We start from the raw sequence: 24,693 nt of genomic DNA, 5'->3' as shown, positions 1-24,693 counted from the left end.
AGTTCAAACATCTGATACAATCTGCCCAGTGGTGAACATATAGTCGGGCAGTTCGGTGTTGTGCCCAGGGGTCCACTTGCCCTTAAAGCGACCACTGACTGTGAGATGCTATTCCCTGTAATTTGAAAAAAAACATAGGAAAAAGAGAACTGCAAACAATGAAATGGATGTAAATTTGGAAACTTACTGGCCTTCAGTAAAAGTTTAAACCCATCAATCTTTCGCTGGTTTATTACCCCATCTCTAGAAATAAATAATAATGTAGGAGACATATCGTAGACCCACACTTAAGTAATACCTTTAATTGACTTATTATTTTCCTTTCTAAATTTAAAATAATCCAACATCCTATTTCTAACCCTCCCAGTCCAATAACACATCAAGTACGCTTGCACCGATGTACATACAGGGTGGTCCAAATTCAAATCATTGAAATCTCGGAAACTACAAAAGATACGAGGTCGCTTAAATTGAGGCAAAGCTGCACAATTTAGTGCCTAAAAAAATGCTACTTTGAGTCCGGAAAAATTCCGAATACTTCTGGAGATATTCAGAAAATACCAAAATTTTACTATATCACTTTTATTTTTTTCACTTTATCTAAAGAGATTTTTCAAAACGAATATCACTTAATTATTACCACTACACACAATTATTTTAGCAGCAACGCCCTAGACGCAATTTTAAATTGAGAAACAGAAACACCACTGCGTTTGCCTAATTTGCCTTGTTGATGAGGGGCTCAAATTTAAGTTCGAATCTCCTAGAATAACAATATTTAATATTCTATGAGGTGTTTATGGCTTTACACGTTAGTCATTGCACTGCTATTGCCAATCTGTATATTTTTTACTTACTCTTGTTTTCAGGGAATGCCATCACTATACCAGTTCTGCAGTTTTAGGCTCCCTTCATAAGCTTTTCAAATCAACTTTGTCGACTAGTTTTACGAATGAAAAACTATTTTCCACTTTCAGTTCATGATTTGTCAAGATTTCCCAGTGAAGCGCCGTACTCAGCGAAATGAGCGACTCATATGGGGGTTTTTGATTTTCATCTCCCATAACTGACCTAGGCGAGCTCCATCTACCCAAATCCAGGTGGTTTAGCTTATGCTTCACAATAAAGCTGGACTTGCTGGGATATGCTGTACGGCAAAACGTTAGTAAATTAATGCGGTGATATCCAGGATTTAGTGGCAGCACATTCAGCGAACGACACTGTTGACAACAGCGAGCAACGCTTCTAATTTTCGAAGTCATTACCCACAAGCACCTATCAGAAATTCGGAATCAAGGGTGCATGGAATATTGCGCTGCATATACGCATATACATCGACATGGTCTACGTAACATTAATTAACTGTTCTAACTAAATAGCGCCGTTATAACGTGAATGCATGCGCCTCAATTGGCAGGATGGTAGACGGGAGATAAGGTACAATAGGTAGTTGCCGGGAAACATTTAAGGGTTCAACTCCAATTATTGCTAAATGGAACTGTGTATAGGGGCAGAGTCGGGAAGTTGTAAAGGCATATGTCATTTACAGGGATGCTATAATATGAATAATCCGCTGAATGGAACTCAGTTTATAGATAATCTCCTTTTTGTGCCTTGTTGCCACATTGATTCAGCCAGATTTCTTTGGGAGATTTTGATTTTTCATTCACCTAAAAATCGTGGCTGAAAATTCTTCTTGAGCACACGAAGGAAGCTGACGAGCGAGCAGAGAACTCTTTAAATTAAGAGTTACAAATATTCTTATCATGGACAGATTCGGGTCCTTGAAAGCTCACGTAATGTAGGTACTGAATTCTTAGACAGCTAGAAAGGCATACATTTATTTCAATGGCACTTCCAAAAGCATGAAAATAACAGATCGCCCCAAATCTCAGAAACTGAAAGGCTTGGCTCTTTTGAATCGTAGCAAAAATAATACATTCTTTGAAAATTTTGAGTGGCTGTTTTTTAGTCCAAATAATTGATTTAGACCAAACGTACCAGTTATTGGGTTCTTCAGTTTTGGAAAGTATTGTTAAAAATGCCTCTGGAATTCAAGAAGATAATCTAAAAATTATTTTTCCTTTCTTAAGATAACTTAGCTGCACTGCAATTCTTGGCGATTTCTATGATTTAAATAAGAGCCATGAAACGAAAAATTTAAAATTTGTCTCGTTCTCCAGACATTCGCGCTGAAATTAAAATTCATACCCTGCAGCACAACCATTAAAAATTGAGGCTGATTCATAACCTCAACGACTGTAATTAATGACTGCAGGTACTTAAATCAATTAAATACATAACTCATATACAGTCATCTGGTTATTAATAGCTAACAGAGAAGGATTTAGAACCTAAGCTATGTAGATTTACTGCTCTAGAAATTCCATATAATTAATGAAATTCACGTGAGTATGATGTAATCTACACTTGCATAATTATCTTGGGTCCATATAAATTAGACAAACAATAATAATTTATATAGAAATTTAAGCGAGACAGTCTGAGTATCTGGAAAGATATTGAGTTAAATTTAGATTAAAAATGCATGACACAACTGCAAATTGTATGATATGCCGACCTACATTTAGAGCTATATCATAAATCATTCAGTTGTGCAATACGCCGAGTTGTTTTTATAATAGAACATGATAGGAAACATATTCGTGAAATTTTAATGTCGATAAATTAGTTTTGCTGCAAAACATACAATCTTGAACAATTTCCAGGAATTTGCCTTAAGTGTCGAAGTGCTATCTCCACATTCACGATACCCCAGGGCAAATAATTTATTCTACCTTTCTTACATGCCCCCAGTGAGACCGAAAAAACTTTCTCCGACACGCTATAACTTTGTCACTGCCCACGATATTTCCGATTTACTTAACAGGTCAATAACTTGCAAACAGCATTTCCTGTGGCATCAAATATTAACAGCACTGCGATGGAAAAGAAAGCAGGTATAAAAATTTGAAAGGGCTCTTCGCAAGTACGAAGTGAAATTCAATGTAGTTACTCCCAAGCCAAATAAAATCCCCATTTGAACACTGATTGCGGTTCCAGAGGTTTTATTGGTGTCCCTTGAAGAAAACATAGAAAACTTAAAAGAGTTTCCCTTCCTTTATATCTAAGCATAATGCTATATCGAAAGGTAGCAAATATTCAAAGCCTCCTATTTTTGCAAAAAGTATCCGCATTACTTTCAGCTGCTTGATACTATCAGTTATTTACATGCCAGAAAGGGCAAAAATATCTTCCTGCACGAAGCAGACAATACAGTGACCGTTCGGGCTCCGATATCTGCATGCAGAATGGCAGTTTTGCGAAAATGTTCAAAGCATGCATAGCAAAAGTGAAACAGGCAGCTGAATTTCATTGTTAGCATATGTATTAAAAAGTTAAAGCAAACCTTTTGTTTGTTTTTCCCGAAGTGAGTATCGATTATCTTTTACCTGTTTGTATAAATTGGCGGAAAAAGCTCGATCAAAGTTCTTATTAAAAAAGTTCTTCGCCGTCAAAAAGCTTTAGACTTGATGCACAAAGCCACCATGCAATCCCTTTATCGATCACGTTGCGTTCGACAAGGATATGCTTTTACTAGGCACCGTGTCCACCTCTGAACATGTCACACTAATCACATTATCTCCTGCTTAATAGCCCACTTTTTCGCTATTAACGATCTAGCAGACTTCGTCCTGCTTTTAGCCTATATTAAGACGATAACTTAATTTAGTGTGCGAAAGCGGGCGCACTAACCACGTCTTTAAAATTAAAATATGACGCCATTTATGGTTCTCACCTTAAGGGATTATTATTAACATATATATTGTGATTTAAAGAGATTTAAGACGTGTCTTAAGGAGCGATAAAATTGTCCGTTTTGTGGCGAAAAATTACATATTTTAAAAAATTGATAATGTTGAATATTCACCCTTTACTAACGGCTCGGGCGAAAAATCTTGCTTTTAAACGTTTTTGTATTAATTTAATATGTAATTCATATAAAATTTACAATAAGTTAATTGCATATTAAATAAATTGATTCGCGCTTAATAAAGATGGAATGTTATAGTCAACTGGTTTTAATCGAGATTAGTGTGAAGTGCCACCCCTCCATCAACCCCTACTTGTGTTTGAGGCGTTAGTCTCAAACATGAATAAAGAAAACATTAACGATCCACCTCGAGCGTATAGAACATGTTTACAACAAACCCTTGCATGTTTAATCAGTAAATTGGCCCTGGAATAAGTGAGGTGAATTGAGACAGCGTCGAAATAACCATTGCGAAGTATTATAATAAAAAACTAATAAAAGTTTGAAAACTCTCGACGACCCTCATCGGTCTATAGAGCATTGCAATCTTGGCCAGTTTTCATTTCAAATAATCTATTGAAGCGGGAATATGGCAATTTTCAGGCATTCATGATAATTTTTATAAAAAAATCTGTTCGGCAAATTTTCTATTATAATCAAATAAAACGCCACTAGCTAAATGTTCTTGGTCGGTTTGTCTCGTAGAAATTGTTAAAAATCTTCTTTTATTAGAAACCGACCTGCTCTTTCGAAAAGGCTGTTCTGGTGTCGGTATATATTACTGTTGAAAAAATGTCTTCCTACTTTCAAAGCACGATGGGGGATTCATTCAAATAAACTGCATCAGCCTGCGAATTAACCAGATTCGCTATAATCAACCTAAACTAAAAGGAAGGAACTAGAACCAGCTTTAACTTCCTCTCTTGGAAGGATTACTAGAATCAATTTGCTATTCAATTATTTATTTTCTCCTCAAAACGGAAATTTCACTGAGATTTCCATCCTCCTTTTTCTAATTACACAATAAGCATGTCACCTCAAGCAAAAACCTCATCGCGAAGTGAAATCTTCCATCTTTATATACCTGGATAGAAGACATCAAACATTCGACGAAGCAATCTCACTGAAAATTACAACGGAATATCTTATGCAATGTTATCAAATATCCATTTTGAAATTGAAAAGCCTTTTAAAGGTAATCGGGCATCGAATGCAGAATATCAAGCACATTTTACTCCAGCATTGAAATTTCCAGACTTGGTAGGAATTTGACGGGTCAATGCAGACGGAAAATCTTCTTCGATGAGAAAAATTTTACTTCTGTCTTTGATTTGCCACAGACCTACCAAAAATTATACAACGTGATTATTCTTTATTATAGACTAACTTCCATTAAAAGCAAGGAGAGCCGAAAAACTAGTTAGCGTTTAAATTAGCTCTGAAACTAGGAAAGGAAGAGGAAAGGGAAATAAACATCTCGGAATATAAGGAGTGACAGGATTTGAGTTGATGAATTGGACTGTCTTTTCTTGTAAGATAGTTAGAAATTGCCTTTTGTTAATTTTCCCTAACTAAATGACTAAACCCAAGAGAATCCACATGCTTCAAGTGACACAAATTTAATTTATTCCCCCTGGTGAATGTTTTAGCAATCCAATGATAAGCAGTGAAAAAACCGCCATGATCGTCACGTTCCATTTTCGCAAATATTCGGAATTAAAATTTGCCCTTTGGGCACCGCATTCCAATTCGAATACGGCCCATACGAAATTTGGAAATGTAGCTCTGTATTTTATTCATTGCGCTAAAAATAAATTTAACGTTTTATAACATCGAAACCGGTATAACTCACGTGAACGAAGCAAATGGATTTAATTCAAATGAGTTGCATGTGCAAATGCAGTTTGTGAAGTCGGCTTGATTAAATTACGCTACGTGTATAAATATTAATATTTTCTGACTCGAAGGACCATAAAAAATGCACCCCATTAGCGAGATTAAATCATTCCCTAGCTGCGAAAAACTACTTAAACTTCTGATAACTTTGATGACGATCTATAAACTGCCACAGTGGTTTAGTTTAAAAGGCACCTGCTGTTTTTACTACCCTCTAAACACTACTTAGAAAGTCCTTCAAAGTTTTATAAATATCTGGAAGAAAACTCGCCCTTTAAGTGCTGTTAATCACTAGTTGCGAAAGAGCTAATAACTTTTAAATTTAATGGAAATTTGTCTAGACTCCAACGTTGGCTCCCACTGTGCATCCTCACGAATCACCGAAAAATCATGGATTCGTGTTATACAACCTAAAATTATGTTCCGTATAATAAATGTAAGCATTTTCAATTAAAGAGGTATATAGAGGGTGACGAGGCAGTAAAACCCCAAGGCAAATAGCTTTAACACGCAATAAAAACAAATTAGGTGGGACGGTATTTCATTTTCGTTCTTTATCATTCAAAGTTTGGATATAAAATTGCCATGCCAGCGACTGAAATATTTGTTTAGATCATTAGAAAATTCATCAAATTAGACGTTCCTTATAGCGTATCAATTTCTTGCAGCAGGAACATCCCTCCATTAAAGTCCTCCAACTACAAACATTTTCCCAATGATTAAACTTAATCTACCTGAGATTTATCTGCCCCTCTCAATTCCGTTTTAATATGTATACATTATAATTAGGCAAGGAAACTCGACGATATAGATACAAGAGTTTGTGGAGACCAATTTAGCAGACCCTTGACGTAAAGCTTCCTGCTTTTGAGATAATTTGCGTCTAGACGACTTTCACGGGATTCATTCAATACATCAAGGGGTTCGCAATTATTTCCTCTTCCTTTCGGATAAGTTTTACTTATGTGAGGTATTAACGAGTCAGGTAGTTTCGGGGAAAATTAGAAAATTGTGCAGCAGATTTAGGATGCAGGGTTCAGGTGTGAGTTCGGCAAAAGAACATCCCAAGATGAAGATAATCGCACAATCTCCTACTCTGTTACTTGAGCAACGTAAAATTTAGTGGAGCCATTCATGGGTAACTACCAGTCTCCAACTTCAGTTTCTGATCTACTTTTTCAGATAGTTTCTATAAAAGATCTTTTTTTCTAGCTTTTTCTTCGAATTTCTACTCATCACCGTTGATGCTTCATAATCAGTTGCTCTCACTCTTTGCTCAGATTGCTTTATATTATTCTTTCGTTTTTTCGGTTGCTTAAAGCCACCCTTCTCATTTTGTCATAATAATGGCCCGAAAGTTGGTGTTTCATCGATTGTAACTGTGCAAATATCTGGATTTGAAGATTCCAACCTTTTTTCAAGAGCATCTTTTCAGCTTCTTCATTACTTCTTTACGTGATTTTTTTCAGTCCTTTTATCCCAAGGTTTTGCTTGATTAAAACCAGAATTTACAGCATCATCTAATCTCTCTCTACCCCGCTTTCATCTATTCTGAACGTGATCATTTCCTATTGAAATTGGAGAGTCAAGGTACATACCTAATCAAAATTATTCCCTATCAGAACTCAATGTATTTCGTTCGCACATTAACCTGACTGGCATTAACTTGATACTGTTTAGTTCGAAAGTTCTGTTTAATATGCTCCGATGTAATGAGATGGATATAGGGCTACGTATCTACAGATCACGCACATGCATAGATTGGCAAAATAAACAGGGGGCATATGAATCAAATAGGACATTAATATTTCGCATTTCCCTGCGATGCCATGGAATAGTAATCATTAGGGAGCAAGCTGGCATTTAACCTATAGTAATTAGATTATTGGATGTAGCGCTAATAAACCGAATCTGATTAATCCTGCTGGCAAACTAGATGCAGAGTTTATATCTAGAGTCGATCGGAAATTACCAGGTTATGGTTATATAATTAAACTAGAAAAAGAAATAAACAAATCTGATCAAATTGAGCCTACATGGAAGAAGAATTATCAAAAAAAATGAATTTTTACAATATTGGTAAATATAGTGTGCGGTACGATGGAAGGATGTGGATTGACAGTAGAGGAACCAAATGTGCGGTGCGGCTCGAGGAAGCCAAATTGTATGATCTGATTCGAAGACCAACTTGTTTGATCCTTCCCGATGATCGAAATATGGTGCTTCCACAAAATGGCAGCCAAAATGATTTTGGACCGGATATCATGCCTTCGGACCACATCAAGTTCTCAGTTTCAGAGAGTTGTTCGTGCAAATTAACAGCCAACCTTCACTACTCATTAAGATTTATTGATATCGAGAACTTCGTGATATAACTATTACGAAAAGTTTGGGAATTGAGAAAAACATTAGCAAAACTATTTTCGTGAGGAGCTAGCATGTGTGCTAGCTTAGTGTGAATGTTACATCTACTTAATCTACAGGGTGTTAGTGAAATAACTTTCGTAAATTTAACCAGTGATTAAGAACATAATTTTGAACAAAAAAGTTCCTTACAACAGGGGTCGTAAATACAACCATTTCCCTGGAAAATCAAAAAAACATTTTCTGAAAATTGGCAACGTCGCCTAGTATTTATTTCATTTTCACACCTACCTAAGTAGCCGCATGAAGTGGGTTTGCTTTTTACACGTTTTTTTGGGTCTGATAGATTTTACAGTACATAATTAATAAAATGTCCTAAATTCATGGAATTTAAAAATTGTATGATTCTTATTTTATTATTTTGAAAAGCCATTTACCTTGAAATTATTGTTATCATCTTTAATTAACTTAACATGACACATTACACATTTTACACCACTCACATCACATTCAAAAACACAAATTTATTATTGTTTTTGGTACATTACATGTTCTAAATGTTCACCATCTGAGTCCATGCATGCTCTACTCCGGGTCTCCTTGTTGAACTCTTGAACAAGATTTAAAATTTGTTTTTCGGCTTCAGAACCAACTTTTCTCTGTCGACCTCGTGTTCTTGATATAAAGAAACAATACTCCCTGTATCCAGAAGATTTTGAGAAACTCGCATAATGTTTGTCGAGCTGGAAGTTTTCTTTCTGGATAACGATTACCGTAGTAAATGCGCCGAACTTTTTCAGAATTTTGTAATTCCTCTACATAGATCAAAAGCATGTCATGATACTCGTGTACAGAATACATTGTCACGTAGGTACTATTAATAAGTAGGGATAAAATCACTTAAAGCTCGCCCAAATTAACTTTGCGGATAATTTGTTGCGTGTACCGACAGAAGATGCATTTAGCGAGACCGAAATCACACTAAAATATTAAAAGTATGGAAGGACATACAGTCCATGACAAATTTGAAAAATAAGGGAGGTTTTTGTCTTTTGTCTCTTCTTGATGGTCACTAATGTGTTCCACATGTCCATGGCGCCAGGCATGTTTGCCCACGATCATATGTCACATAAAATGGGATAAAGTGCAGATGGTTACATAACTCATGTACTATTGAGGTACTAAGTCAATCTGTTTACTGCGCATTCCAATGCCTTATCACTTCACCCGCAACGTGGGTGAGCGACCCTCATAAGGGCCATAAAAAACAACCCTGACGAAAATAAACTTCTCTTCCTCGGTAACATTCAGTGCGGCGTTGCCACTTACGTTTTTTTTTACCGCTTAAGTTATTAATTAAGTTTTCAATTGCTTTTAGCAATGTTATTGTTGAATTATTTTAAGTTTTTTTGTTACGCGTCAAACAACCAAAATGTGTCAAGTACATTTTTCCACATTTTATTCAAATTTTAAACCTTATTATAACTTTTCGGTTATCAACTTTGACATTTTTTTTTGAAAAAACTATTAGGTTTTCGACCCCTGTTGTAAGGAACTTTTTTGTTCAAAATGATGTTCTTAATCACTGGTTAAATTTACGAAAGTTATTTCACTAACACCCTGTATATTCGAGACTTCCAGTTGTTGAGTTTAAAATCGCACTCACGGTCTATCTAGGAAAATCTGCTTAAATTTAAACGTAAACTAACGTAAACAAAACCATAATTAATCATTTTCTCAGGCTAGCTAGGTTTTAAATAAAAATGAATTATCTTAGTCTAAACTGAACCAAAACATAAATAGAAATTAATTTTTAAAATGGCTGACGTGAACTACGCATACTTAAAGTGTATTGATTACGAGAGTAAACGTAGGTCTATGCATAAACCAAATCAATCAAATAGAAAAAAAGAAACGGTCATCAACGATTTTACAAGTCCCAATATACAGGGCGAGTCAGGAAGAATGGGCCAACGCTAAACTGGAGATATTACGCACCAAAATATTTGAAGCAAAGTACATTGAACCTTTTAGATGCAAATAATTTAAAACATCTATAGATTTAGACAACCTAAACAACCTTTTCTCTGTAGAATTGAGCGTTCTTTTAAATTGTCGACTTGTTTTAAGCGTGGCTCAACAGAAAAAAAAGTATGTTTGAAATTACTTAAACAATACTGTGAAACTAGCGTCTTCTAGGAGCAAAGTCAAAATAAACTTAAAATTCGTAATTATCATACCAAAAAACATAAAACTACCAATTTTCAGATTTATACTATCAAAACTTTTCTTAATTATTGAGAAATTTCAAAATAAATTTTAAACTTTGAACACACTGTATCTCTTCAACCGGCGACATTAGTATAACCATGTTGAGCTCAATCACAATATTTTGGTACGTAATATGTCCAGTTTAGCGTTGGCCCATTCTTTCTTACCCTGTATAATGTGTTTTCCAAACGAGGAAGGCAGGAACCACTTGAGGATCAGGGACTTCGTAACATCAGTGATCTATAATTTGTATCTTTACATGTATTTGAATTATCGAAAATTTTGCACCCGAACATATTTGAATATATTGTCTTGGAATAAAAATGGTCAGTTCTGGTTTTTGTTTCAAAATTTCTTCATGTGTCTGTCTAAACGCAATCGTGGCTTCATTCAAAGAACCAGAATTCCGATACTGTTCTGAAGATTATGTCGACAGTACATCATCTGCCAGTTCCTATTTATGGAAAAAATTCAGCAAGCACAATAACAATTCTTTCAAAAATACTTTATCTACGTGTTGGTCCTGCATCATCTAGCAATAGCGCATTCCCCTTTCTCCAAGCTCCAGGCAGTTACACTTTTCCTCAATTTATCCAGCTTCTCTAAGTTATTTTCCAGGAATGTTACCTCTTCAGGTATTCTAAGATTATTTTCTAATTTTCGAACGAATGACGGGATGAAGGGGGTCTTTTCATCTCTGCACAGGAGTATTCATCTACTCAGACTCTTTAAGAGTTCCGAGAAAGGTTGATAGAGCCGAAGCTTTATCACCACAATTTCAGCTTTATCCTGGTAGTGAGGCATAGCGTGAATTTCCGGTAAGAAAATTAATACCAGGATTAGTTGTCGGATCCTCTTGCGAACTAATATAAGGAAAACGAACCACATGGAACTTAATGAGGTGTGATTATATGCCGACTACCTCTGAAATTTTTTGAAACTGGTGGAAGGCGAATTTTAGGTGTAAATGATGAGCAAAGAATGTACTAAAGGATTAAAAGTTTGTTTACTGTACAAGTTACATATACATCCAAGAAGAAGCATATGGGATAATATGCTAGATGTTTATGTGGTTTCTAACTTAGAAGATGTGACATTCACACTCACAAGGAAGGCTAAAGTGAAAAAATTTGTTCATTAGTCCTAGGGACTCTCTTGTATATTATTCAAGGGACGAACGGGAGGAAGCTCTTGGACATAGAACCTCGCAAAAGTTCAAGGAAGAAGCTTTGATTTGCAAGTAAGCTTAATTACAATCTTCTCTACTTCCACTTTATCATAAACTACCACAACCATTATTGCATGTGCTAGTAATTTAGGTTAATAAACTTTTTACTGTAGTCCTGAGGAAAGTTCTCTGTTTTGCATCTGTAAAAATTAGACCCTCACAAATACAATATCGCTTTACTTTCGGCCCAACATCACCAAAGCTTAAATTCAACTAAAAGCCCCATATTGTACCTTTTTCCCTTCTCGAAATTTTCCTCTTTGCAATATTCGCAGGAATCGTATAGGCATTCGAAAACTGTAAGCAATTTCCTTTACAAAACTAGGAGATGATAAGGAAATTGTCGATCCGTAAATGTATTCTAGTGGCGTCCAAGTTGACACTATATTGCTTTTGCACTGCCGGTATTTTCTGAGGATATTGCCTCCTCTCTAAAAGGAAGAAACATAAAAGGACTCATAAAAGGCTTCCTTTTGGTGTGTTTAGTTTCGGCAGCATATTTAATTTCTTGTTTCGAAGAGTGAACATTTTTTATCGCATCAAGTTTCCTGATTCATTGCAACTAAAACAATGATTAATGGCATATTGCGGGACATCATACTTCCCCAACGGGGATAAATAGGTTTGCACTAAACAATTAAACTAATTACCGAAGTTACGTATGAGCATCGTCAGGTTACAGCTTCTAATTAAACAGACTCATGTTTCACAATGGAATTAATGGGCAGGCCGCTGATGGCAGGGGGTAATTTTAAAACGGACCCCTGAAGAGACTTTGAATGTTTTGATTTAGCTGTCAGTCAGTGTCTGAAAAGGGTTCGCTTATTAAGGGGCCCTTTCTAGTTTCGATTGCACTGGCCAGTGTAGACTTCAAACTGATTTCAATCCTTTATGGCGAAAGTTTCCCTAATAAATAGGGGAGGAATAAAAGATCCTTAAACACTACAGCATAATATCATTTAATTTTGTTTTTTATTTAAATTCAAAGAATCATCTAATTTTCAATTTAAACACGGTTTCAGCCTATTTCCCCTCGTTTGAACCATTAGAATTCTCTCAAATTTAATTAAACTAATTATGATATACGTATAATTTATATTTTCAAATAACGTTATTATTACTGTTATCGAACAATTTACGTTTTATATGTGGGACTCGCTAAATCGTTATTATGTGGTTAGGTAACCATTTAATTATAAATAATGCACTACTCCATGTTGTGTTTGAATGAATACTCTTTGCAGGAAATATAATTATTGTCATGCAGTAAATATTGATTATTTCTCCATGTATTTATTTTGTTTTCTTACAATGTTTGCAAATTGTCTTAACACGTCCATTTTACTTTTTCCTTTGACTTTTTACTTAACTTACCTTTTACCATTTACTTAACATTTTCCCCATTTAATAACTCGGTTTTTATATTTAATACAAAGCCAGTTCAAAAATTTTAACACTATTTTCCGCACCAGGTTCCGCATGCATCAAGTTGGTCAATTATGATTTCTGCATGAGGTTTCTGAATTCAGGTTTCCTCTTTAAACTACATCAAACTCCTCTTAAGTTTGCCAGCAAGATAGTTTCCATAGAAACGAAGAAATCAGTGCATGGAATTTGGTCAGTTCCTCCATTCCCATGGAAATCATCTTCTTGTTAAAGCTGCAAGTAAAATCCCAGTGGCTTCGCCAAGAGGATCATTTTCATAGAAACACTGAATTGAAGCAAGTGCTCTGGCTACTTTTTATGTTTGTACATAAAGTTTCCAGCACTTTGATCTATGCCTCTAAATGGTATGGTAATTTCTGTTTACGATTATTTGATTTGTTTGGGACGGATTATTCAGGGAATTTCTCAAGACAAGACTCGTGTTCATTTAATCCCAAATGGAGTACTAAAAGACCGCCAAATCAATCCCCAGGAAAGGGGAAATGAATTTTGACAGAATCTCCACGGGTATCTTATAAAATTGATAAAGCAAATAACGTGCGGAACTACGGTTGTCGGATCCGATGGTAAATTTATGGCATTCTTGGAGAGAACGGCACGCCGTCACCTCCAACAAAGAGAAATGAGGGAGCCTCTTCTATTATTTTAACCGAGAAAATTCCGCGGACGTCCAGATGTCTGGTTTCCACTTTACGGTCGCAAAATAATGCACGAAGAACAAAAAGATGCCCTAAGAAGGGCCGAAGATAAAGGGAGAACATCGGCGAAATGAGCACGCCTACATGGTAAAAAATTGCCGGGCCGTTTTTGCCTTTATTATCCGACAATTGGAAAACTTTATTAGGGGCCCTACGAAGTTTAACTTGCCCTGCAAAAACTAATGGCCCTTCTGTATTCAGATACTTTAGAAAATTAATGATGCGTATGGTGGCTGTTTTACGTTGAAGAAAACGAGTCACTCTTTTACCACTTGAATCGTAGAGCCTCAAGCTGGTATGGGTCCAGGATAAAGTTGATGAAAGCCTGATTTATAGACGCATGTAACGTATCGTTAGAGTACTGTTCGCAAAATTCTCTATGTTCATTGCTCACTGAATCTCAATCAATAAATGGAAAACATTAGAAGATGAAGACAATACACCATTTCCCTTTTTGGCCAAGGTGTAATATAATATATGTAATCTATGAATATATTATATACGTTATACATGGATTTGTGTATATTTTACAAATCAAGCTACACAGAGAGTACGTAGATATTTCATCTGAACTTAACAACTTAAGTAACTCAACTTTTGGACTTAAATTAAAACATCATTGACAAGAATGAGGAAGCCAGAGCCGAAGGCAGTGGAGTGAAGACTTCACACCCCTTTTTTGACTCTATTCAGTTAACTCCCTATTAATCTTGATGAATTTGGCAAAAGTGAAATTTATTTGTCCATTTCCGGCTCATTAATATTTTTAGCACCATCAATTAATTATCCCGAGGGCATTTCACCGGGGGATTGTAGGGCTCCGTAGTAATAGTTGATAATTTCTCCCCAAGCAAACAATTTTAGCTCGTAAACAAACAGATGTCATTATAAAACATTCATAACGCGTCCGGCGTAATGATGATTAATCATTTAGATTTAAGTGAATATTCATGAATTTGGGAAGGGTTGAAATCCCGTGTCCGGGATAAAGGGAACCTTGATAATGTAGAGCTATCTTTAGATGAGATGTGTGTGCGGGATCTGCTGCAATTTCTGGATTAATTAAAGCTGTGTTCTCGACCTTCGCTGTGGAATTATCATATCGGTTTGTTGGAATACATTAAATGTCCCGGAGGTTTTGCGAATTTACAAACTTAAGTGTTATATTTCTGCACGAACTTTTTGCGAACGCAGTAATGCGAATATTCAAATAAAATGTAATATTTTTATTTACACTTCAACCGTGTTAATTCGGCCGGCAATTAGAATAATGGCCGCATAAAAGTGCAATATATTTCCATTATATCCTTTATCTGAAAAAGTATTCAGTATTTAACAGGTAAAACATAAAATAGAAATTCTTTTCTGTCACGCGAAATGGGCATTTTGAAATTATTGCCCCCGTCGAAAAGGATTAATAATTCTCCCTATCCCAGAAATGTTCCATATGCAAGAACAATAATAATTTACGGGCGAAGGGATTGTTTTTTGATTAACATCCACCTGAAATTTATAGGTATTTACCGTATGGGAGTTTTCCCGATAAAATCACCGCTTTTACTTTAAAACGTTTCACTTCATTAATTAGAGCATATACTACGCCCTTTAGCAACAAAATTCCCTTTGTATTATTCCAAGAACCCGGGTATGGTGGATCAAACCGTAGCATTGTTTTTGCAATATAATAGCCCTTGGTGTATCATCTAAGTTTAATGTTTATCAACCAAAAACCCACCTGTGCTGGTTATTTGCATTCGGCTGGGCTGCCATAGGTGACCGAGCTGGATACACAGAAGCCCTAGGACTTCCGCCGAGCACATAGTCTGAAACAATATTTTAATGTTAGGAAATTTGATGAAGAGGCCAAGGGTGTTTTTAATGGTTAATTAACAATTTAAGGACCATTCATATTCCTTCCCTTAAAGCAAAGTTCTATTGCTGTCACCGCATGGGGACGATTGAGACAAGACGGTGCGGACGATCAAGATAATGAAGATGATGAAAACAAAGTAACGAAAATCGACAGTTATAATGCAATTTAGGTTGACCTCCATCGGGGGCCCCTGGGAACTTTCCCACGTTCTGAGTACTTGAAGTCATGGACGGTTGGTGCAAGTGAATCTGAGGCAGTTGTTATTCTAGAAGGAGCGATAGTGTGTTATATTTTGTTAGTCATGAGCACCACCGACATCTTGAATTTTGGGCTAGTCTCTTGGAGGCTGCAAGGAAGATTCATTCCTTACAAAACAAATGTTAAAATTTTATTTGTTTTTCAAACTGTAAAATTGATTACTTTTTACCGAAACTGTGTCCCTAAACTTTTCTATTTCTATCCAGCCAGGTCGTAACCTCATCCCACGTCTCCAGGCGCCACTGAACATAATCTGGACGGCGATATTTTTCTGCTCCCGTCGAACCGTTTGTTACTTAGGACAATTTTTGTCCCCTCCGGCCAATTTAATCAATTTGGATTAGCAGCGAAAATCGGTGTTTCCTTATTTTTCACCAATTACATTGTTTTTGCTCCCGGGCTTTGTGACAACGAGTGCTTTAATGAATATATACTTCTTGACGTAAACAACATAATTTATATCTCGTGAACCTCTTAGGATTAGTTGGAGAGTAATGCGGACCTAAAATTCGAACGTCAGTTCCCTTTACGTGATTTAATGAAGCGTACTGGAAACAAACGCATATTGTTATTGGTCATCTGTTTGTGCCTCAATTGAATGCACTCAAAGAGGGCTACGATATCGGAATTGTCCCGGGAGCACTCAAAACAAAGAAATCGCTGCTAGGCATATTTGCTTGAATGAATCTAGAATAAGAATAATAAGTTGAAAAGTTAGAAACATCGGAAAAGGTCCTCGAAAAAGTTTCAGATGATAAGAGATGTAAATGGTGCTAATTTCGAATTCAGTTTAAACGAAACGTTACTGATTTTAAAAGAAATAATCAATAAGAATAGCTTCGTATTGAAATACATCTAATACATTCTGTTGGATTTAATAATTTATCACAACTTGGAACAATTCATTTTTTGCGTGTAAAGTTGATTTTCGGCTTAAGCTCAGCCTCGGAAGCTCTTGGCATTATCTACCCCACGCAATATTTCATGAATGACTGACTTAAGGGTGAATTACAACGCGGGCCTAAATCAGTGCTCCTCGGCAACGAATTCAAATGAAAATTAAGGCACTTTGCTCTATAGATGATTCCACCTTTACGATTCTTTTCAGTCGGTAAAGATGTCTTTATAGGGCAAGTTTTAGATGACAAATAAATTATTCACAGATAATATTCCAATCATCGTAGGAAGACAAATTTTAATTAGATGAGAATCTCAGAGGGATCTCCCCTTCCCATTTAGGTAAGTCATAAGAATCCTCTAACAAAACCCCCAACCCTTCATTAATCCTTCTCGGATTTTATCAGAATTTGTCATGTCGTTGCAATTCAGAAGTCCATCAGTGTCAGTTTTGGCAGAGAGAAAATAATTACTACTGGGAATTGGACTTAGCTGTAAGTCAAATGAGATGTTGCACTCGAAAATCTGAAACGGTAATTTATTAAGACTTTCCACGGCTTATCCTTTTTCAGACTGGTGACTGATAAATAACCATGAAATGCACATCCCGAAAAATACGTCCTGACGGTTAAATGGAATAAATTATGCGAAAAGTCCGAATGAAAAGTACTGCAAAATGGCGGCAATTACCTCTAAAATGGCAATTCGGCTGTCTGCTCTTTATGTATCTATCAGCCCTTTAAAACCGATTCATTTGAACGGAAACCTTTTATGTACAGCGATCACGTGTTTGGTTTATTGCTTCAATTTAAACGTTTACAACTAAAATTTAGCAGCAGGGGAATACAGCAATGGAATCTTCCTGAAATTGGAATCAATCCAATACCTAAAACGTAGGATTGATTCTGTCTGGTTTATTCGTTCATGTTGGAATTTTGTTACAACCGAACTATGAAAAAAGACGTTGCTTGGACTAGTTGAAATAACGGGATCTAACTAGTGCTTGAAATAAAATTTTTAGGAATCTCGATGTCGTAAAGCTCACCATTCTTTGTCCGACTGAAGAAACTTTAGAAATATCGAGATGTAGCAATTTCCTGTTATCAATTACGTACCTAGGAATAACGAGTTCGCAAAGACCATTTGAAAAATGATCCAGAACAAATGACGAGACAATTTAAAAGTTTACAAGAAAATATCTCCAAAACTACATTACAACGAAAATAACAAACCGTAACTTTCCGTAGTTGTTACGAAGTTTAAAACATAACCGCCAATCATTACAACATAAACTATACGATAACTTTTCCCTAACTTGTATTAAGTTTTCAGCTATCTGGATTTATAAGAGTTAGAGCTTTTGCACCAGATTTCTGCCATCAGGTAGCGCTTATTTAAAAGTTAAAAGATGGAAGAAAGTTTTCGGAATAATTTATATGTTACATGAGGGGCTGGAAAGCCAGAATTGACATTCCAAGTTTCGACCAACTCGGCCTGTTCTTTTAGGTTTTTTAAGGTATTGCATATATTTCTGCACTGTGAATGAATAAAAAACTGTTATCTAATTAAAAACTGATTTAAAGGCCACCTCTATTTATTATGTGCATGAATCTCAATATGTACAAAAACATATGGAAAAACGATAATTCCAAAAGCATCGAAACATTCCGAATTTCCAGAAATCTCTCCTATACCAAACCCCAAATCAAATATATGGATACTCTTAGAAGTATGTGAGTTCAGGCTTTTCACACCAACACTCGAGGAGTCGTTCCCAATAGGATCACACCAATGGGTGAAAATGTCAAACAAGTCCTAGAACTTCTTGACCATAAACCAGTGTTCCCAAAGGTACCCTGGATATTTTTCTTCAGTTCTGTGAATTTTTCGCTCTGTTGCTTCCATGAACCAAATTTGTCCTGCCCAAAAAAACAGATTATTCATTTTACTCATGTCTGTTTAATGTTTCTCGAAAATGGCCTTTTTATGTCCGTTTCATGTATATTCTGTCGTTGTTAAACCTTGATAATGATTCTTTCGTCAAAATTATGTATTTTTAAAACGCTTATTTGAAATTTTATTATGCCTTTAAATTCGAGCTTTATCGAGCACAACTGAATTAATTTACCAATGCTAAAATGATGTTAAACTAGCAGCATCCCATAAAAGTGCAAATTATTTTTGAATTTTCAAACCCAGAACAGTTTAATTGACAGCGGGATGTGAACGAAAATGAGAAAAACTCAGATCTACAAACCTTAATGCAACATAGAACGGAATCGGAATGTGGCCTACGTTTCAGGTCCTAATGGTATGTGCAAAAAGCTACGAAGGTTTGTTGATGTGCGAGGTGTGTAATAAATATGTGGCGTAACTTCAAAAGGGCCTCGGACCAAAATAACGAAAAAAGTTCCTATAAAGGCAAGCGCCGAATTGCTTCATTTCCAAAATAAATTTTTTAAAATCAGTTTTTATTATTTTTAAAAAAACGCTTGGGCCAACCAATCCTTTTCACTAATAATGGTATTATGTTCTGTCAAGAAGCACATTTCTTCTTATTTAGACATGTATTTTTTACATCACATTTTCTGTAGTTGGAAGATATCAACTTAAAATTTAACAGGGAACAGAACCACAGAAGCAGTTCTCAAACGAGTAAGTCAGGTTCTTGGCTTATGTTAAGATGTAATACAGCCACAGATCAATCATGTGAAGTTGTAGTACAGCCACAGAACCTTCTCCATAAGTTCACAACTTCTTTGAAAACTTTTCCGATTTTTCTCACGGTTCGAACAATAAACGGAATAAGAGCTTCTAGCTGATCCAACTCTTGAAGGCACGTTAAGCTTGATTCTTCAAGTTCTTTCGGGAGGATTGCTTAGATTACAATGCACCTTCCATTAACGGGAATCCCAAATAAGGAAAAACTACTCTTTCCTTAATTTAATTTCCCAGTTGGCATAAGGACGGCATTTCTCGCATTCGTCGACCAAGTTTAACAGTCCAGTACTGGCGACAGGACGCGCCTTTGAATATTCATGGTTTCAAAGGGCGCGTTGCAAGTCGTTTTAAACTTGTTTCTAACCGACAGAGTATTTAATGACCGTTTAATATTAACGTGCCCTTATTGATTTTAAACCCGCAGAGTTTCGGGAAACCAAGAACTTTTCCGAACTTTTATATTGTTTTTCAAATTTCCCTCGGATATTGCGCTCACCTTCGCTAAAGTGTCTAAAGCCCGCTGGCCATGATAATGACGGATTTGCGTTTTGAAGTCAAATATGTCCTTGGCAAACTTTCTAGAGATGTCAGACTCATTCGTACTAATATGAAAATTCAGTCTGGTTGATAGAGCAAATAACCGACTCGATTTCTGTAATATCGCGTATTACGCCCTTGGCAAATACGAACTTTGTTCTGAACAATCTAAGTTCAGTAACAGAACCGCAATTGTGCGAACTAGAAAGTCAATAGATATGTCAAACTCTATGTAGAGGAAATTTCACCGTTAAATTTAAACGATCGTCAAAGATGTCTCTATTGTATGAATTGTCTGTTTTGTACAGTTTTTGTTAAAAAAAAGCCACAGTTATTTCTAGCCGATTAATGTTCTGTAGTTACGTGTTTGTCAGACAATCAAATTAACCAATTCTCATTAGTTAGTAGTCACGATATCCGGACAGAAGAGTAATTTGTGATCTATTTATGCGGCAACATTGAACCTATTATGTCCCATGGCCGGTAAATACAAAAAGCCCGATTAAAACACTGCTCACCAGCGAGGGGTAAAAATAGAACTTAAATTAGATAGCCATTTTTTCACTGGCCAGACAGACAGTGCTCCGTTAAAAATTTAACCGCTTAAATAAAAATCTGTACTTCGTGATTTTCATAAAAGTGCGGGAATTACCTTAAAATATTTTAAATGCATTGTCGGGAATTGCGTCTCCTTGCAAGTATAAATATTTATAAAGCTTCACTGCTTTGCATTTTATTTGAGTATAATTCCTCGTTTCCAGGGAAGCATTAAAAAGACTTATTAATTTTTCTCTCAACTTGGATGCTTTACATTTATTAAGAAGTTCGCGAAAAAGTACGTGGAACTGCGGACGTTAAATGCTAAATAATTGAAATATAGTCCTCGAGTATAATCCCTTGTGGAAGCCCTTGGGCTAAAACAAAAACTTAGTTCCATCAATATACCCTGGATTCAATGAGGACTGAGAAACTGACAAATTAAGCCCGTATATTACTATGTCGTCATTTTAACCGCTGAGAAGGCGAGTGCAAATTTCTTCATCCAAGACTAATATATAACATTGTCAACGTAAGAGGTTGGTTATATCTGTTTATTATTTACTACTCCCCAGTTTAATCAGCATAATACACTCCTGCACGGACAGGGAAACGTGTTTCCAAATGGAATAAGAAAAATAACCGCAATAACTCTTGGCGGTGTCGAGTTGACAATTGCCCGCTCTCGAGCTGTATCTTATATAGCCTTGGGACTAATTCGTCAAAGTAAGTGTCAGCTGGCATAGAATAAACGAGGGGCTTAATATCTATTCTGGAGGAAATAAAATGCCATTGATTAGCCACAAACTAAAACAGAAACATTTACACAGAAAAAAACTTGGTGGAACCAGTGTGGGAGATAAACACTGAGTTGGCGCCAGCGGGGTTCTCGAGATAAAAATCGATTCTGCGAATAAATCTTTCCAAAACAAAATCCATGGCGTTTACAACCGTCAAAAAGTCTTTGCTGGGACGATTTCATACATTCACTTCCTCTAATTTGAAATTGCTTGAAATCAGCACCATTAGGTTCTTTGCTCCTGAGGTTAGGTACAAAATTTGCTTCCCTGAATTGAAGTTCCTGAAACTGTTGATGGCATTTTCACAAAATTTCACGAAAGTTAAATGAGAACGAAATTGGATCATCAACGGAATTATTTTATATTTTCTCTATGTTTGTTCTCAAATGTTGTCGTAAATGGACACAAACCCTTCAGGAAACTTGAAAGGCCATAGAGAAAATCTCGTGACTACTTAAAAAATAAAACTCTTAAGAATGTGAGAAAACACCATTGAAACTTTCTGAAGTGTAATCATAAAGAATGAATAGCCTGAAAAACATTTTGTATTCCAGGTGATACTCCAGAAGTGTCTTCCAGGAAAAAAATCGGAAATGAAATAAAATATTAGCATAAAATCTCTTGTGTGCGTTGATTTTTCCTTCAGTGTAGTTTATTACCTTCTATACGGGGTGATTCTAAAGTTGGGAAATTCTTCTGCCAGCAAATACGACTTCGAAATATATTTTGATGAAGATCCATGACTTTTTTGACTATTTGACGTGTGTGATTCATTTCTTGTGCAATCACTCTTAAGATTTTCTTGGTTCTTCAACCGCGTTTAAAATTTCCTGAACCTGTTAACCTTAATCAATGTTTATGGTCGAAAACATAAGTTGACCTTTCAGCCAACAAAAGAGCCAAACCGTTTAAATTTAACCACCGATTCTCTATATCCTGATCTTTTTTTCTTGCCTGTAGATGTGCTACCTCAATAGTTAATAAATGATGCCCTCAATTTTCGGTGGTTATGCAAACCTGTAAACATAGATTCAATTTGTCTTCCATGTACCGAACATGCTTTTATTGTTGCAACCCTCTCAAAACAGGACAAAAACCCACCCACATGCACAAGAGAAGTGTAATTCATCACGCGCTAATTACGAGGAGCCATCTATCATCCCATATTAAAAAATGTTAACAGATGATTCATTCACCAATAGATGAAACAAACAAGTTCTGTTCGTCGCAGACTCAGTGATCGATCACATTGTCATTGGGACCGGTTTAATGGGGGTGGACTAATAAGAAATTGTGGGTTTTGCATGTGGGCATTATATTTCACCTATATTTGAAAACTCTTTCCGTAACCGAAGAGTCAAATTTCGGAAATGTTATTGTGGCCTGTTAGTTCTTGTTCATCCGATAACCACAAACATTAGCAGAAACCTTCAAATTAGTGCAACTAACGTCATTGGTCTGCAACTGCGGTTTATAGAGATTGCAAGCTTGATTGTGCGGTCTGTGTGTGAGATAGTGTCTTTGACTGAGGTCTTCAACTAATACCGGAGCCCATTCTGATTATGAACATTTCTTCGTATTTACCAACGCCAATTTCTTGTAACTTTGCTCTCTCCAACAGACACGAAGTTGAGGTGATATGCCCACTTTTTGCAGATGACAATTTAAAAGGGTAATGTCAGCTGGGCTTTAATTACGATAGCCTTGGCTGAAGCTGGAAATTACTACATCGGGAAAATAACTTTTCCATTAAAGATTAATTGAATCCCTTTTATGTCTCTCACTGAGAAGTAAATTGGCTTTTTAAATACGTCAAGATGTCAGCGTATGGAAGAAGGCAATTTATCATTGATGTGGACCTTGGACTGCCTAGACCAGAAAGGGAGGTTTTCTCTGATGCAAAATTGGCATGACACAGAAGTCATCCAAAAGACTGGAAAATGTGATGATCCACTATTGGATGCAATTGCGGTTGGGTGAAAAGTCGAGGATGAGTGTTGTTACAGAATATAGAAAAACCTGGATAAATGGAACTCTATATAAAAGTCCTTAGCACTCCACGCAATCACTCCAATGTCCATTTAACAACACAATTCCGAGATCAGTCCTCCAAGACAAAAATCCAGCTAAAATCCAGCCCTCATATTTCGAAATTAGCTACTTCATCTTTGGACAAAAATGATGACGGAAGACGATACAAAAGGGACATTTAATTTATACGTCTGTTGTCCTGGAAATATACTGTAATTACAGTTTCGCGTGCCAATAAGAAATAGAAATTGCGCTCTATATGAAGGGCCTCTGCCGTTTCTGCTTTAGCTAGATAAAATGTTTCGCTTTAATAAATTTTAATGAAATCTGCAGTATTTAACATGTCCTATTTTCGGTCTAACGAATGGATTAAGCAGAAATGTATTTTGCTTGCGTTCACAATTTGCATGCTTTTGTGTCGCACTCGTTAAAAAAGATATGAATGGTTGACGTTTTAATTCAAACGATATTATGTGCTTGATATATTATCCCCTGCATTAGAGCACGGGTATTCAGTCAGAATAACTGCCGCTTTATGAATTCAATTACTGGAAGTGAGGACCGGCACCTATTAATTAGCTTAGAATTTTTCGTAGGCCAAGGAAGAACTAATTATTACCACTGATTTGGACGCTAACTTTTAATTAACCTTGCTAGAACTCCGAGTTAAACAAAGACGTAGTGATAAGAATCAGTTTATCCGCCTAAAACACGCACCCATCTTCTCTGGATGGGTGCGTGTGGTGGAAAGGATGCATATCAGCCCGTAGGAAGTATCCTAGAGGATCAATAAAGTCCCTTAAAGATTTCTAATTTAATACACTCGCATGTTGCTACTTAGTTTACTTATCGGATGACTCCATGTTAACTTGAGATCTAGATTTACTCCGAGGATCTTAAACTATTCCAGTTGGACACCATCAATCATTCTTGAGATGATAGGAATTGTTTATTTTTTAGCAGCCTTAATGCCGAGTAAAGTTGCAGCGAATTAAAAGTGGATATTCTAGTCTCATCAACTTCAGTCTTCAGTTAATCTTGACACTTTTGTTGAAATTAACAATTTTCTCTTCGTTATAAAAAGACCTATGGTAGAAAGGAAGCAGAGTGTAAGAGTATCTGAAAAGAATTAAAGTATAAATGGAATAAACTGTTTTGTCTGCTTTTTCAGTTTCTAACTTCGATGTTTTGATAGGAAGAACGCTGTCGAATTGCCTCTCCCTTATAAGAGATAAAAACAAACGGGCCCTATCCAATTTCTCCTCACCTGTCAATTTCGACGATTCGATAGAAATGAAGCAAAACCTCTGGTTCATTTCCTT

The 24,693-nt window shown here is 36.1% G+C and overlaps 1 protein-coding gene across 2 annotated transcripts in view; it reads right to left on the bottom strand.

Moving 5' to 3' along the window:
• Ten-a (tenascin accessory) overlaps positions 1 to 24,693 on the bottom strand; it is a 244,158-nt gene that overhangs the window by 96,691 nt on the left and 122,774 nt on the right. For both annotated transcript variants that reach the window (XM_066391157.1, XM_066391159.1), the window contains one exon: positions 15,453 to 15,540. In XM_066391157.1, coding sequence (XP_066247254.1) covers positions 15,453 to 15,540 — 88 coding nt within the window. The remainder of the gene's footprint in view (positions 1 to 15,452; positions 15,541 to 24,693) is intronic.

Source organism: Euwallacea similis, chromosome 6 (genome assembly GCF_039881205.1).
Source record: "Euwallacea similis isolate ESF13 chromosome 6, ESF131.1, whole genome shotgun sequence".
NCBI lineage: Eukaryota > Metazoa > Arthropoda > Insecta > Coleoptera > Curculionidae > Euwallacea > Euwallacea similis.
The sequence above is the reverse complement of the archived record's forward strand: the minus strand, read 5'-3'. Positions and strand labels throughout refer to the sequence as shown.